This window comes from Furipterus horrens, unplaced genomic scaffold (genome assembly GCF_987537825.1).
Source record: "Furipterus horrens unplaced genomic scaffold, mFurHor1.1.pri manual_scaffold_7, whole genome shotgun sequence".
Taxonomy (NCBI): Eukaryota; Metazoa; Chordata; class Mammalia; order Chiroptera; family Furipteridae; genus Furipterus; species Furipterus horrens.
The window spans coordinates 29,557,792-29,575,190 of NW_028327177.1; the positions used below are offsets into that span (position 1 = coordinate 29,557,792).

General features: G+C 41.1%; 1 protein-coding gene across 2 annotated transcripts in view; it reads right to left on the minus strand.

Annotated features, from left to right (window-relative positions):
• The window catches only part of CPQ (carboxypeptidase Q), a 441,869-nt gene that overhangs the window by 104,178 nt on the left and 320,292 nt on the right, over positions 1 to 17,399 (minus strand). For both annotated transcript variants that reach the window (XM_090282787.1, XM_090282789.1), the window contains exon 6: positions 9,222 to 9,313. In XM_090282787.1, coding sequence (XP_090138913.1) covers positions 9,222 to 9,313 — 92 coding nt within the window. The remainder of the gene's footprint in view (positions 1 to 9,221; positions 9,314 to 17,399) is intronic.

Consider the following 17,399-nt stretch of genomic DNA (forward strand, 5'->3'; position numbering starts at 1 on the left):
AAACTGAGTCTCTAAGAGGCTGAAGGAACTCACTGTTGATTCCTAATATCTAGGTAGGTGATATAACACAGACTAGAATCAATTCTCCTGATGGCCAGTGGTGTATTTAGTTTCTTATTTGAAGGGAGAAGGCAAAATGCTAGGCCTGAAAAGGTCAGATGTGGTAACCATTCTCTGTGTAAACTTCAATTGTTTTGGTGAGCATTTGTTGAAGGAGGAGAGATGTATTTCTTTACCTTCTATTTGTGGTTTATAAGATAGGACATTCTCTTTAAAATGAAGTAAAAACTTCTGTCAAAAAAATGTTTACTGATGCCCCTGTTCTTTTACTTAATTTTTCCTTTCATTATACAAGCAATATTTTTATTTTATAAAAATTAACACTATACAGTTATATAACTCACCATGTCAATCTAATCCTAGTTTTCTCTCAGAGGTAACCATGGTTAATGGTGGATGAAGGTTCTTTTGGACTTCAGTTAAGCAAACATAAGCTCTCTCTTTGCCTCTCCATGCCCACTTCAAGAACTGCCCCATGAAAGCCTCCCATTCTCTCCATGACTGCTAGCTGGATATTGATGCTCAAGGCAATATGTTAAAAGGCATGCTGCTAAAGAAACTATCAGCCTGGACCCCTGAATGACTCTGTGGAGCACAGCTCTCCTGTACATTGAACAAGAAATAAATTTCTATTATGTTAAATCACTGAAATTTTAGAGGGTAAAGCAGATTCTTATTTAAAACAGAAGATTTTTCTCTGTTGTGACTAGACAGAAGTGAAATTTTTTTTTTTTTACCATTTTCTGTTATTAAATAATGCTATAGAGCAATCTAAAGACACTCTGATTTGTCCTTTCTGGATGTGACTTAGTTTTTACATTCACTTAAAGTTAAATTCAGCCACCCCAGAAGTGATTACTCTCTTTTTAATCCTTATATCCATGTGTTAATCATAAGAATACCGAATAAGTCCTTTGAAACTGGCCAACCTCCAAGAATTCCTGATTTCCCCCACGTATTTTAGTAGGCTATGGTGAAATTCAAAAACTTACAGAGAAATAAATCTTTTATCAGATCTAAAAAAATTCAATGGTTAAAGAAATTTCGAGCCTTATTTATTGCAGTTTAAGTACAATTTTTTTCTTGGAGTAGATTATGTAGAATAAACATGCTTCAAACAGTTCTTTAGGTATTCTGCTTTTTAAAAAATAGGTCCAAGATCCGATAATATAGAATCTAAAAGCTCCTCCTTAAAAATATTTCAGTTATGTTACTTGCCTAAGAAGAAAGTACAATACAAACTTCTAAACATAATTTATACATTCTTGTTGTTGAGGCTCTTGTTCACCTCTCTATGCTCCTACCATGATACATCTTACATTTATGCCTCAGCCATACAGAATTCCTTCCAGTTCCTCCGTGTGCTGTGTTCTCTTTCCCTCCAGCCTTTGCACAAACAGTTCCCACTACCGAGTAGTCAGCGCCTCCCTGCTAACTCCTTTTCCTTAGTTTATCTCCATGCAGTCTCCAGGTCTCCACTTAGATGTCATCTTTCCCATGTGGCCTATTCTGATGGCTCCCCAAGGCCAGGATAGGGGAGCTTCCTATCTCTGCCATCAATACTTTATTCTTTATCAGAACACTTCACACAACTGAAGTGTTCTGTTAAAGTGAAGTAACTGAAATTCAGTTGTCAATGTCCTTTAGATTGCAGTCTCAGAAGAGTTAGGGTTAATTGTCTTAATGACACTAAACCTAATGCCTAATATAGTACATGAAATATAGTAGCTGGTCAGATATATTAACTGAACGTTACTGAAATTTGCCTGATGTTCTAGTTCACCACCACATAGAGAAGATGATGTTACTGACCCATAAACCCAGATAATTATCTATTCTCCAGGATCATGTGAAGTCAAAAGAACTGTAAGTGGTGAAAGAATTGGGCATAAAGGATGGTTTTTCTTCGTACAATAAAAAACTATAGAGACCAAATTCACAACACTGAACTCATTATTCTTAAGCTACAACTGACTGTAAAATGATTTAAAAGTATATAAACACAATTCAGAAAACTACTAAACCTCTTGTCCGATTTTAATAATTTAAGATGACAGGTCAGTGCCTTCCAATCTGGAGATGCAGCAGCAGAAGCTGACCAGGCTCTCTTCCTCTGCCCAACCACCACTGCTCAGCTGCATGCCCACTGACTTGGGACTTCCTCCTTGACCTAACCTTTGATTTGATCCAGAGTATTTCTGAGCCTGTACACTTCCTCTCCCTCAAAGTTTGTTCTTGACATCAATCTTCCTGTCTCCCATCTTAAAAGGGGTTTTATCTTTCTAATCCTGATCTTCCATTAGCACCTTCTAGCCTCAGGCTTCACTTCTGTCTTATGATAGTCAGTGTCTGCGACCTCAGGCTGCTACCATTCCCACCACCGTTATCCATGCCCCTGGTTGACTCAAGACCTTGATTAGGGCTTGCCTCTCAAATACCAATGCTCCCAGAAGATTTAGGGCATCAAAGTAGGCTCAACACAAAGAGGGAATGCTTATCTGTTACTATTTGTCAGCATGCATGAGTGTAGCAGAACTGGAGAGCCTTTAAGAAAATGGCAGCAAGGAAGCTGGGATTTTTCTAAGGCCACAGACTAACGTGGAAGGCCTCAGCTCCACACCACAGCACCATCAGCTCACCAGTGCACTTTTCTTTATGGAGTGGATGAAGAAGGCTTTAACAAGAGATGCTTTCTGGGGTCAGCTTACCACTGTGAGAAACGCTCACAATAAAAACTGGGACACAGGACTTGAGCAGTAAAACGAGGCCTTTATTCACGAGTCTGCAGAGCCGGGCGCACCCTCATAGCCAGGAGAATGTGCGCACCAAGTAGACAAAGGAAGCTGGTTTTATAGTCTTAGCTTCCCCACCCTGAAATTGCCACCCTAAAGTGATCATCTTTTCCACCCTGAAATTGCCACCCTAAAGTGATTATCTTTTCCACCCTGAAATTGCCACCCTAAAGTGATTATCTTCCTTGCCCTAAAGTGAGAGGATTATCTTCCCCGCCCTAACGCAATTAGCTCCCCCTCCCCTCTCCTTCTTCCCCGTTTCTCCATTACTGGTTACTCCGGAGTTACAATCTAACACGGTTATCTAAATGCCCCTTCTGTGGTTTGTAGATACGCCAGTGCTGTCAGCTCCCTTCTCAGAGACCCTCTAATTACATTTGCCCTTTGTTACTAATGACTTTTCACTGGTTTGAGAGTCACCATGTCCTTGTTTCTAACAATTCCCCCCTGTCTCTTTTGGAAAATTGACTACTCAAACCATTCTATTTATCCCTTCAAATTTAAGGAGGATTTCTCAACTTTCTTCCTTATAGTTAGGATTCCCTTTGGTCTCTTGGAGGAGGAGATTATGAAAAGTTGCTGGCATTTGTTTAGTTAGTGCAGTCTCAATTAGCCTTTGAACCAAACCTCTGATGCATGGAATAATACAACAGCCTAAAGCTGTGAGGACACCTGCTACCACTATGAGGGATACCAGAGTTGATGAGATCATTCCTTTCCAGTTGCCAAACCAGTTTTCTAACCATCCTGTTATGGGATTATCAATACCTGAGTTTTCTGCCAGCTTATTTGCTAAGATAGTTAGTCCCTGCAGGGCCTTAGTGATAGATCCATCAGGGGCTGTATTATTAGGGATAAAGGTGCAACACTGCCCCCCAAGCATTACACATACACCTCCCTTTTCTGCCAGCATCATATCCAGTGCCATCCTGTTCTCCCAAGCCACTCAACTGGTGGCATCTAATTGTTGAGCGATTCCTTCTGTAGTATTCCTAGTATAATTGATAAACCTCTGTTGGTTATAATAAATATAGTTTATCTAATCAACAGAAGAGCACTGATTCAAACCCTGCTGCTATTTGATTTCTAGCTTTAAACTCATCTGGAACTCCTCTGGGGACCCCAATTGCATCAATATAGATATGAGGATCAAAGGATCCACCAGGCACCACTGACCTCTTTTCCCTAACAGGGGCAGTCTAGTCTGGACCAGTTTTGGAAATGCTAGGGTAAATGGGATAGCCAATTGAACCAGGGCACAGGTTCCACTCCACCTGTCAGGTAGGATTTTCCAGAGACTCCTTTGCCCACAATACCACCAGACATCTGCTCTGGGGACTTGGAGGGGAATATAGTCGCCGGCCCCACTGTGAAGGTGGCTCGCATTTCTGGTATGAGTGCATGTTCGGAGTTCTTCTGCAGGGGTACCTGAATTCGCTTCCCACCTAGAGAGGCAAGAAGAGTAATTCATGGGCCCCACTGAGTATGAAGGGAGGGATTGAGTCCCATTACTCCTTATAGAGGGAAAGAGGAGAGACAAGCTTCTGCAAGTCTCATTTCCCCATGCATTCTCATCCTGGTAGAGAGCGAGCATACAGGCCATTCCCGAGGGGTCAGAGTCCCAGCCTAGTGGAAATGGTACAACCTGTGCCTGGGGTCTCCCTGTGGTACAAGCATAACAGTTGCTTTTATTCAGGGAATTAACAGCAAATTTGACCCATTCTACCCAAGCATTTGCGTCTCCGTACCCAGTCTCTATCTCTAAGGTTTGTCTGAGATTTAATACCTTAAAAACTTTTACCTTGGCTGGATTATTCTGGAGTCTTTTCTGAGGTATAGCTGAGAGAAGTTAGATTTTCTAGGGAAGAAGTAGTTGTCACTAAGTGAAGACCTAGCCACCCTACTTGATTTATGTCAGATACATTAGCTTTTAGGCCATAAACTCTGGCAGCCACATGGGGTTCCTGACTTAAGGTCTGTGGCTGGTTCAGTGTCAGAAGAAGAGGGTTGCACTGGAGAGGCTGGCAGTTTCGGGAAGGAGCTCCTTGGTGAAAGTTATTTTAAGCAAAAGAGAGACCAGTTTAAAGTGAAGCCCACTGACCAACCCATACTTCGCCAACCCAACCACTTAGTTCAGCCAAACTGTTGAGTCTCAGGAGGCAGCAATGCAGATGGGCTTCTTAAGTGAGGCTTCTATGTACAGACAATCACTCAGGTAATGAGATTATAGGCTTATACCCTATGAAAACAGAAAGAACACACACATGTTAATTCACACAACACAATTCACAAACCAATTTCTAAATTTGCAAGACTGTCTTATTGGGAAGACATCCAGTTGCAAGGCATTTGATATTCTTCTTGCCTGTAGATTAAGCATTGTTGATATCACAGACCTGTTTTAACTTTCGAATGAAAACAAACTTTGAATTAAAATGAACTTTATAGACACAGTTAGCTGCACTAGTTTATAGTCTACCACTGAGCATTGTGATTTTCCTCAAATCATGTTTTTTTTTCCCCTAAGGTTACCCTCCTTGTTATTAAAGGGACTGCATTAAGTCCAGTTTTAATTTAGCCTGTTCATTTGCATAAATACAACAAGAGCAGCCATTGATAGCATAAATATTTTAAGTCTGCTTTGCTGGAACTTACACAAGGAACCTTCAGGATTACCTTTAGTCTGCCCTCTGGGCACAGAAGCTGAGCCACATACCTGCCATCTGGCCTTGCCTGTAAAACCCATGCTTTTTACAAGTTCTTCAAGCTTTCCATTGTGCCTAAAGTTTCCTCCTAGCCATTTATCAGGGAAGCAACCTTTGTTTCTTCCCTAGAAAGATTGCCATGGACCACACAACCACCCAAGGTGCTAGGCCTTTCCCTCATGGGCTTGCATTAGCTTAGGCATGCCTCCTTCAGGCATGACATTCCAGTCAAAGCCTCGGCTGACAAAAACCACCATTAGCAACTGGTCTTATTAGTTTTATGCAAAGGAACCTTATGTCACTTCTTACTTCTTTACAATGCCAGATACTGGAGGGTTCCGGTAGGGAGAAAAATATAAAGGCGTGAAGGAAAATTCTTGTCCTTCAAAACTGCATTTCCATGCATTATACCTTCTATTACTAAAACCATACAATTTCTTCTTAAAACCTTTATAAATTTCTAACCAACCTTTTTATTTACATGCCTTACACCTTTCCTGGTTCCCTTTCTTTCATGTGAAGTTTTAAAATTTCCCTGGGAAACCTCAATTCTTTCTGAGGTTTTCTTTTCCCAGGTTTAAAGCTTTCATAACTTTCTTTCTTTTTTATAATTACAACTTTCCTCAGACCTTCTGCAACATTCACAAACTTTCTAAATACCCTTTACTGCTTTAGATTTAACCATAACATGCTTCCAATCCTTGTTCTTTTCCACACTGTGAAGGACTGTACTCAAACTCAGTATCTGGCAGCTAAAAGTTCCTAGATTTGCAGAGATATCCTGCAGCTTTTTGAAGTTCCTGCTTCTCCTCCTCTCTTCTAACATACACTTTCTGAGCCTTCCTGAGGAGTTTTTTAATTGCTTTATTTGGCCCATTCATTTACTTTTTGCAATTTCTTACAAATATTTGGCCAGTTTCTGTTACAATGGTGACTTTTAAGAGTCCCTGTCCTACAGCATTCTCTGGATTTAGACCAGAATACTTCCTCATTTTGTCCCTGAGCTTCTGCAGGGATCTGATGGAGCTGTATTTCGAATGCCTTGGAGACATTCTGTGCATGGGGAATGGACTCCTTGATTCCCCTGATGACGAGGCTCCTAAGGTCTTTTATTTGAGCCCTATTCTCCGGCCTGTTATTCCATTCAGGGTCTATACTGGGAAATTTTTGTTAGGCCGGGACAATTCCCTGACGGGGAGGATGTTCCCTTTCCCATATCCTCATAGCAGCCCGTCTGATCACTCCCTTCTCTTCCCCACTGAAGATATCTAGTATAGACATTAATTCTGTCCACATGTATATGCTGGGTCCGGGGAACTGATCTAATTATTCTGCCAGTCCAAGGGGGTCCTTTACCAAGCGCTTCATATTGCGTTTGAAGTTTCTAACTTCAGTGCTTGTTGAAGGAGCATTTGACATATCTAATATGTCCTGGACCCATGGAGACCTCCCTAAGGGGGAACCGGCTGCTCTGAGGGAATGGGGAAGTTCTTTAGGTCTTGCTTACATTGTTTCAATTCCTTTCTTAATTTAGATAAGTTGCCACCAGCGCCGTAGGTGTCATGGGGGCGGATGCTGGTGGGGTATCTGCTAGGTGTTCCTGGCCTCTTCCGTCTGTACTATCCGTCCACGATGCCTCTGCCCAGTTGGCTGCCGGCTGGCCAGGGCTATAAGGCAATGGGAAACAGGACAGAGGGTTCCAGGCCTTATCTTTTTCTTTTTTACAGGGAAGAGACCTGCGGATCTGCTGGTAGGTGGTGATCAGCAGAGAGTATATTCCCTCTTTTCCTTAAAGGCTGATGCCTGGCCCTGGCTGTTGTGACCCAGTGGACCAAGCACCAGCCCGCGAACCAAGTGTCGCCGGTTCAACTCCCAGTCAGGGCACACGACCAGGCCACACGCCAGGTCCCCAACTGGGGGCACGAGCGAGAGGCAACCACACAGTGATGCCCCTCTCTTCTTTCTCCAAAAACAAACAAACAAACAATCCAAAAAAAAACTGAACACACATATAAGACCAGGGCTTGACAAACCCAACATTCATCAGACCCAAATAGGGGCTAGGAGACAGATTTCCCCTAAATGGGTTCCTTTGGCCAAAGGAAACAACAATAATTTACCATTGTCTGTTCTTCCTTACTTTTGGTCCCCACCCCTAGGCCTAAAATTTCCATTTCCCATCCTCAGCTGATTCCCGTGGCTGAATCCGGCTGTGTTCTCAACCTAACGGACCCAGCAGAGGGGCACTCCACACTCGCTTACTTGCACACAGACCAAGATGCTTCGTTCATCTCCGGCCGCTTCCCTCACAGGACAATGGACCCAGCGGAGGTGCACTCCGGCCGTTCCCTCACGGGAGAACGGACCCAGCGGAGGTGCACTCCGGCCATTTCCTCACAGGACAACGGACCCAGCGGAGGAGCACTCCGGCCGTTCCCTCACGGGAGAACGGACCCAGCGGAGGTGCACTCCGGCCGTTTCCTTCACGGGACAACGGACCCAGCGGAGGTGCATTCCGGCCGTTCCCTAACGGGAGAACGGACCCAGCGGAAGAGCACTCCGGCCGTTTCCCTCACGGGAGGACGGACCCAGCGGAGTTGCACTCCGGCCGTTTCCCTCATGGGACAACGGACCCAGCGGAGGTGCACTCCGGCCGTCTCCCTCACGGGACAGCGGACCCAGCGGAGAGGCACTCCACACTCGTACCAGCCACACGCACAACTCATACCAGCCACACGCACAACTCGTATCAGCCACACGCACAATCAGCTTCCCGAGGATGCCCAACCACCAAGGCAGTACTTAAGTCCAATTTTCCTACCTTGGCCCGTGCACGAGGTTGCCTGGTTGCCGCGGTGTTTGCTTTTGTTTCCCCCTGCGTCGATCCACTGCTGTCCCAACAAGAAGTCTCGGGTCGTTTCCGGACACTGAGGCGGGTGGGCCCTGGGTCAAGCGGGCCACCCAAAAGCGGGTAGGACGCGTCTCCCCACCTTGGCCCAGAGCCCTTCCCACACACAGGCGGAGGATCCCGGACGAGCCCCCAAATTGTGAGAAACGCTCACAATAAAAACTGGGACACAGGACTTGAGCAGTAAAACGAGGCCTTTATTCACGAGTCTGCAGAGCCGGGCGCACCCTCATAGCCAGGAGAATGTGCGCACCAAGTAGACAAAGGAAGTTGGTTTTATAGTCTTAGCTTCCCCACCCTGAAATTGCCACCCTAAAGTGATCATCTTTTCCACCCTGAAATTGCCACCCTAAAGTGATTATCTTTTCCACCCTGAAATTGCCACCCTAAAGTGATTATCTTCCTTGCCCTAAAGTGAGAGGATTATCTTCCCCGCCCTAACGCAATTAGCTCCCCCTCCCCTCTCCTTCTTCCCCGTTTCTCCATTACTGGTTACTCCGGAGTTACAATCTAACACGGTTATCTAAATGCCCCTTCTGTGGTTTGTAGATACGCCAGTGCTGTCAGCTCCCTTCTCAGAGACCCTCTAATTACATTTGCCCTTTGTTACTAATGACTTTTCACTGGTTTGAGAGTCACCATGTCCTTGTTTCTAACACCACCAAGCATTGTTGAGGGTCTTCAGGACAATAGAGGGCATTTTTATTTACACTGTTATTCAATCTGAACATGCCCAGGAATTGCGGCTGCTCTTACCTTGTGTGACTGATAATACTGGAAAGCACCGATTCCACCCTGCTCCTCTGCAGTCCAGAGCACCAAGCGTAGAGTCCTCTTTGGACGCAGCCCTGAGGAAAATAATAAAATAAGTGATTCCTCAGTTGATTTCAATTTTTTTTTTAAATGGCAACGCCTCTCATCCGCATTCTGGAGGCAGAAAGGAACCAGAGGCACATGTAGTCATCTCTTGCTGGTGTGACCGACCCGGGAAAGGAGCACCCTCTTGCTGATCTCCAGCAGGTTAACGTAGCAAGGGGTTGTGCAAGCGCTCTCTGCAGGCCAGAAAGTACCAGCCTCTAATCATATATTTATCTGGACATCCTGCCTCAACAGACCCAATGTTCAGTGGGATGTTAGATCACATACAGAAGCTACAGTTAGGAGGACTCTAGGCAGTTCATGGGGCCTTCCAACGATTAACTGAAACCAAATCATTTGACTCCATTTCAAGATGAGGTATGTAGGAGATTGCTTTTTATTCTAAATCCACAAGTATAGCTGGCTGCCCATGTTATTCTCAGCAATGTAATCGTTGTGAAGCAGAGGCAACATTTATGATTTCCCATGATCATTTTGCTCTCCAACTTGGAAATTATAAGGTCATTCAATTAAGGCCAATGAAAATTAATCGAATGAGAATGATGTTTTATTCACCTGATTGCCTCATAAACAGCTTGGTGGCAATTTCGCTGACTTGAAACATAAATGTGTATCTTGGAATTATTTAAGTTATTGATGAATCTGATATATGTAGAACGATTTTTGAGTGACAATGTCTGCTCAGTAAAAGTTAACTACAAGGAAGCTCTGTTTCCAAAACTTTAAAAAACTGGGACTAAAATATACTTAAAAGTCCCACTTTATGACCAAAAATTAAAACCTGGTCTGATTCAGACCTCATCATGTCGTTTCAGAGAAACAACACAGGCAGAAAAACATGAAGTGGGGCTTAACTGTGTCACCACAGGGGAGCCATAGGGAGGGGCTTTGAGTGGCTCTGAGAGGGACACACTGCAAATCCCAAGCACATGGCCTTCAACGGAGCAGGCTGGGCGATCGCAGCCTGGATGAAAAATGCCCCTGGGAAATGAAGTGCTGTCCTGCCTCTTCCAGCACCAACAATATTCTCCTTTTTTAATCCTTGTGCTAAGGAGCTGAAAAGCAGCTATGTTTTCCACTAAATTGAAGATTGTTGTGAAAGCACTTTACACTTGAGCATTTTAATGTAATTAAAAAAACAAAGGTTTAGGATGCAGACTGACCTGAGTTCCAATTAAAGGCTAGGCAAGCCATTTCCTTACCCAATTTTCCACAAATCCCATTGGTGCTTTCTTCTAAGTCTATCTAGAATCCAATTTCTCTCTTCTGCTATTACTCTGGGGCAAGCGCCCATGCTCTTTTGCCTGGATTGTTATAATCACTTCTAACTGGTCTTCCTACTATGGTCTCCACCCATCTTCAGGTGATGTTCCACAGTGCACCCACAAGGGCCTTGTATCATGACATTTCTCTGCTCAAAAACTCCAACAGCCAGAATATAAGCTTCTAGAAAGCAGGGGTTTCTGTCTTCTGATTCGCTGTGATGTCCCTGGGGTCTAAACTGTTGGGCATACATGAAGTGCCCAATTAATATAAATAAATCCACAACTTGGCGTCTCACTTAGAATAAAATTCAAAGCCCTCCACCACTTTACCAGCTTCATCTCCTAAAACTGCAGCTAGTTTACTCCCAGGTGAACTTCAAGTTGAAAAAGGCAAACAGATCCTGTGAGCCCTGCTATCTTTAGGCACCTGCTGTGCAACCGTGGGAAGCTGATCCATGTGAACTTCAGCTTCCTATTCTGAAAAATAAGGGGAATATTCTTGGCCTATGCCATAACTATTTCACAAGGTGGTTGTGAGGATTAAATGAGATGTGAATGTATGTAAGGTAATCCTGTGTCTGGCATGTAACAGACATTTGATAAATGAACGACAAAACTACATAATGAATATCCAAGCACAGAGCACACACCTTTACCCGTAGAGAGAAGGGGAATCTAAATACTCAGAGAGGAAGTTCTGTCAAAGGCTCCTGCTGAAAAAGAACCCTGAGGTGCCCACTGCCTGCTCCAGAGTCCAACCACCTGCTCACATTCACAGCAAAAACTTAAACTGTTGGAGGAAGAAATCTAATCAGTATATCTGAATATCATAATCTTTGGTTTGTCTAAAAGAAATATATTTAATGACAATTTAAATCAAATGGTATTTGGTTTGCACCATAGAAAAACATAAGACAGAATAAAGTACAGCAAATAAAAATTTTGAATGTTTAAAAAATCCATAAAAAAAGGGAAAAATATATTTTCTTTTCTATATCTCTGCACCTATCACCAAGACATTAAAATGGTGAAATTCTCTAAAAAGGATAAAGAGGCAGTTAGCACAGATTTTTAAAAATTCATTTTTTAAAAAGAAAACGCCTTGAATATCCCTATAGATTTGGTGTTCCACATGAAAGTCATTAGCATACAGGATTAGTCTCCTTCACATTTCAAATCAGCCAGATGACCAATGATGTTGTATTAAAAATAATAAAGAAGTAATCCATTTAAAGCAATGAACGCTAAAGCTTCCAAACAACAGCAGCATAGCTTTTAGTGCATTGGTTGGTCCTAAAGACAAAAGGAGCCACCTTCAAGCTCTTGAGAAGCTCAGTACCCATCAGCATGGAATACCAGCACCTATTCCCCATTCGCGGTAAAGGCCTGACAAGAGGTCAGGAAACAATGGCTAAGCAAAAAGCTGACTGGGCCCCAAAGTCTCTCTCTACTTTGACATTCTCATTGTCCCTAAACCCCAAAGAAATATATGGAACTTCATTCAATGACTAGACCCTGCCCTTCATATGGGGGTTCAGGTCTCCAGGCCACCTTAGTCCACACTGGGGCAGCAAGGGTCACGGAAAGGGATTGGCCTTGGAATCTGAATAAGTATTATGTGATTCCCTGCTCTCTCACTACTGGGATCTGTGACTTTAGATTAGTTACATAATCTCCCCAAGCCTCAGTTTCTTCATCTATACAACAGGGAAAATGGTAATTGCCTTATGAGATTGTTAAGACAATAAAATAAGACAAGGCAACTATATAACAACAACGGTCTCTGGTACATAGTAGGTTTTCAAGAATTGTTAGCTTCTCTCTACATCAGTCCATACATTTTCAGTCTGTGCCAGTAATGACCAGGAAAATCTTATTCTCATAAGAAGCATATTTATTCCTCATTCCTCTTCCTTAGGAGCTGTAAAACATCTTCGTTTATACAGAATGCATTCCCAGCCAAGGAAAAAATACAAATTTCATCTAACTTGTAGACAAACATATCACCTCTTTCAGTATGGAATGGTCCCTCATCCCAACATAGGGCACATTCCAGTTTAAACAAACAGAACCAACTTCCTCACTTTAGAAGTGAGGCTGATCAGAATTCTTAGTTTCTGGATAAAGTAAAAAAAGCTTAATAAATCTGAAAAAAATTGATACAAGGCTATCTATATTCATCATTTTTAAATGATAAAATTTACTGTATTGTGTTTCTCAAATTCAAACTAGATTTAAAAGCTAAGAATTTTAAATATATATTGAGTTGGCCAAAAAGTCCACATGTTTTTTTCTGTAAAAGACACATTTTTCATTTTCACCAATAACTTTATCGATTTGGATATTTTGAGTATTTCAACTCCCTCCCATGTGGTATAATGTTGATTTTTCTCAATTAATGTCTCAATTTGATCACTATCAACTTCAACTGGTCTACCTGACTGTGGAGCGTCATCCAGCGAAAAGTCTCTAGCGCAAAAGTTCACAAACCACTTTTGACATGTTTGATCAATAACAGCACCTTCTCCATACACTGTATAAATCTTTTTTTTCTGTTTAAGTTGCATTATTACTTTTCTAAAAATAATAAAGCATAGTATGCTAAAAATGGTGCTTCTTTTCTTCTATCTTCAATATTAAAATGGCTACACAAAATTTCACTAATTTTGATGTTTTTTTAAATGCACATTGATGTGACAGCTTGTCACAATACAACTAACAAAATCATTTCAAATGAGGTTAGAGACAACTAAACATTACTAGAGCCATCTTATGGGAAAAACAAAACAAACTTTTTGGCCAACCCAATAAAAGAACAACCATAATAAAGTGAAAATAACAATAGCAACACAACAGTGACAGAGGTCAAATGTAGGGATTTCATTTTGCAGTAGAACTGGGGGGAATGGCAAAGCTCAGGAATGATCATGGCTCACAACTCTGGCCCTGGCTCTGTGGCATACAGTACTGGCTTGAGGCAAGCACCTGAAACAGTCTTAGAATTAGAGGTGAGAGAGAAGACCCTGACCTGAGCTGGCTAGAATGCAGGTCTCACTGAGGTTTTGTCAGAAGACAGGCAATTAGTTTCCTATGTAGATATACAAACTGCTCATAGGTCTTTTGACCTCCTGGAATTTCTATTAAGAACCCCAAATAGTGCAATGAACATTTTACAGCATCATGGTTTTTCTCCAAGGAACATAAACTACTGATAATGTGTCAAGAGTTTTGATTTGTTTATGAAATATTGACATAAAAATGCATTTCAATTTCACTTTATTGAGGAAAGTAATAATGCTATTGGGAAAATAGTGCCTATGACAAAAGGTGAAAACAACCTGGTTGGATTTGAGTTTTCATTACTATCAAACTTAAAAATGAAAAGGCTGAGAGGTGACTATCATTAACCTGATAAATTGAAAAGGTCAGTTGACTGTCTTACACTTGTACGAAGAGTGGAGCAAAGTAAACAAACTCAGATTAATCCAGCTTTTGAGACAGTTTTCCAAAATCATGAGTTGTAAAGAATACTATTAGTTAACAATATGTATTGACCCAAATACTCATGTACTGCTCAGTTTAAGTCTCTCCAGAACTATATATGAGCACTGCTCTCCCTTATGTGACCTAACTGTACAGAGAAAACACAACTTTTTCTTACAGCAAATTACTCATTTCCATATAAATGCACTAGGTCACAAGTACACTTATTGTCCAGCTCTCTTTTATCAACAGCTCAGAAGAGAGAGCCTACACTTTGACATTTCTATTCCTGCAATAACCTTCACTAATGTAAGTGTAGTATCTGAGTAATAGAATAAATGATGTCATATTAGCATACAAATTGAATGAGAAGAGGCTGTAAGCATAGTGATTAAATACATGGGTTTGAGGGTTGAGACCTAGCTAGTTCTACCTTAGGCAAGTTACAGAAATAGGGGGCATGATTAGACAAAGATTAATTCTTTTAGTGAAGTAAATTGCAACTACTTCTCTTTATAGGCAGGAACAGAAAATCACTTAAGAAAATCTCTTGTTTTTAGAAGAATTACTTGGAGCTTTCTTTGTTATGTAGACATAAATCAATCAGGCACTTTTGGAGGGCACTGGGACAGGGGAAGAAACTTCTTTTTAAACTCCATCTTGTAGCGGCTACCTCTTGAGCCCTCTGAAGGAACAACCTGGACACTGGGGCTGGAGACAACTCCGTGGTAAAAGGAGCCCAGGGCCTTCTGGGAAGAAAGTTCCAGTATCCTCATCCCTGCGTCCTTGGATTGGGGGCTGGGAACAAGTAAACTGTTGGGACAGGGTGATAATCACTAAGGTCCTGGATAGGGAAGGCCTGGAAACCATTGATGAAGGGCAGAGTCTGACTGTTGACCTGGGCTCAGAGAGTGGCCTGAGGTTCTTGGGGAAGGATGAATCTCAGCCTAGCATTTGGCCATCCCCAGAAGCTCCTCCAGATATAGCTCTCCTATGATTTAGAGAACAACAGCTGAAGATAGGAGTGTAAATGAAGGGAGCTATAAACTTCTTGTCCAAAAATGGGCACCGCTGTGACTTAGGGATACAAACAATGCCTTGCAGCAACCAGAGGGACCAGCAATCACAAACAGACTCAGCTACAGGTTTCTAGAGGAGGACTGACCTACCCTGCCTGAGTCAAGTTCCAGGATTCATGGACTGTCCAGAGGCAGTGGAGGGCTGGGGGAGCGTGCTCAAGAGGCAGTAACTTACTTTTTGCCAATAAGGACTGCAGAGGCTTGGATGATTAACAGTAAAGTAACTAAAGAGATGTGATCATATTTATAGCCTGTTTTGTGGAACAGTCATAATAATTATAATTTCCATAATTCCCATAATTCAAAGGGAACAGAATGTAGAATCCTACCTTGTTATAGTGATTAGCATTCTATTAGCCAGAAAAATCACAGCTGATCATTGCTGAAGTAGAAACACTGTAACTACAGTGTGCGAAGGCCATTTTGGGCCCTAATCCAGTTTTCCACTCTTATAGTCTGCTTCTGTCTCTCACCCTTAACTCCAGCCACGTCACATTTCCTACCAATCCCTGAACATACTATGCTGTCTCAGATTTTTATAAGATAATCCATCACATTTCCATCTGGAAACCTATTCCCTTAACAAAGCCCATCCCTAACATTACTCTCTCTGGGAAGGTTCCCCCAACTCTAGGGTGAAGTTGGTTACCCATTTCTCAGTGTTCCTCTAGAACTTCATACACACACCTATTTTCATTTTTCAAACACACTTAAATGGTGATCTTGCCCCTGGACCATTAATTTTCTGAGACTTACTCATTTCTCTTAGTAATAATCCTGGCTGACTGATAGACTGACTATATTTATATAAGTATAAATAAAAGCTATGGCCTTTTCCTTTAATCTAAAGTATATTAGTGCCTCCTCAGTTCAGAAAGTTGCTAAGAGATGCTCTTTTTGTGAAGCCAAAGCCCAAATAACACAGGTGAAAACACCCCAATGGCCTAGATAATTAGACGTGCTTTAACATCTACATTTGCCTCACTGCTATTATATTCACCTACTTTTGTAGCACAGATGGAGCTAGTCAAAATTTAGCACATCAAGGGCTCTTATTGGTCAAGTTCTTAAATAAATATATTATGCTCATAGAAATCTTTCCATCAGCTAATTATATTAAATTATAGGTATTTGCATTTTAAACTCTGGCAGTTCTCTTTAGTATTTTATTTTGATTTTTTTTTGGATTATGAAAACAATATATGTTCTTCTTTCCAATTTAAATTGAAACTAAGAAAAATAATAAAAATTTAAAAACAACAATAACTATTAGTATATTGTTATATTTCCCCATAATTTTTGAATGCATGTATTTGTATACATGTAAACAGTGACATTTTATATATAGTTTCCACTTAAAATCATGGTCTTTATCTATTATAATCAATAACTCTCAAGAAGATGATTAATTTTTTTAGCTATTCCCCTATCAAACATTTAAATATTTTATCCTGAGGATAAGTTCTTAAAAGTAGAGATACTGAACCTAAATAGTATAAACATTTTTGAGGCTCTTGAAACATGTCACTTATGCCCTAAAGAAAGGTTACCAATTTATATTCCCATCAACAGTATATGAGAATATTCACTTCTACTTATATGTGAAAATTTTAATTTTCACTCCTTTATTTTGATGTATGCCAATATACTATGTCTATTTTACTGTACTACATTCTATTCATTTTAAGCCAAAATAATTATATACATGAATATTCAATTTTTAGTATTTTGTAGTTGATTGAGGCAAATGTTAAGTTTATACCTGGTACCTAATTAGAGTGAAAATACGTGCATTTTTTTCTCTTACTTAAATTGCTTGATAATAGGGTTCTTTCATCAATATATTTCTAAGATAATGTCAGTATCATGTAGGGGTCAGAAGCCTGATCTAGTTGGCATTATTTTTTTAGTTGTCATCTTAAAACATATGATTTCTTCTTCCCTATCATTATTTAGATGGATTTTTTTATCTGCAAGGAGAAATTGAGAAGCCTGGTTAATGATAGATTTGAACTCAGAGTCACACTTTTGTTAAGAGCTCTATGTTACAAAAATATCAAATGAAGAGAGTTTAACAGTACAATTTTAAAGAAAATGATAGTAAATCAAGTATAAGTACCAAGACTTCTCTTACAAATTCACATTCACCAATATGGTTCTTTAAATTTCATTTCTTGTGAAGATCACACTGTGTGAGGAAGAATGAATTTATTTGTACTTGAATCAGG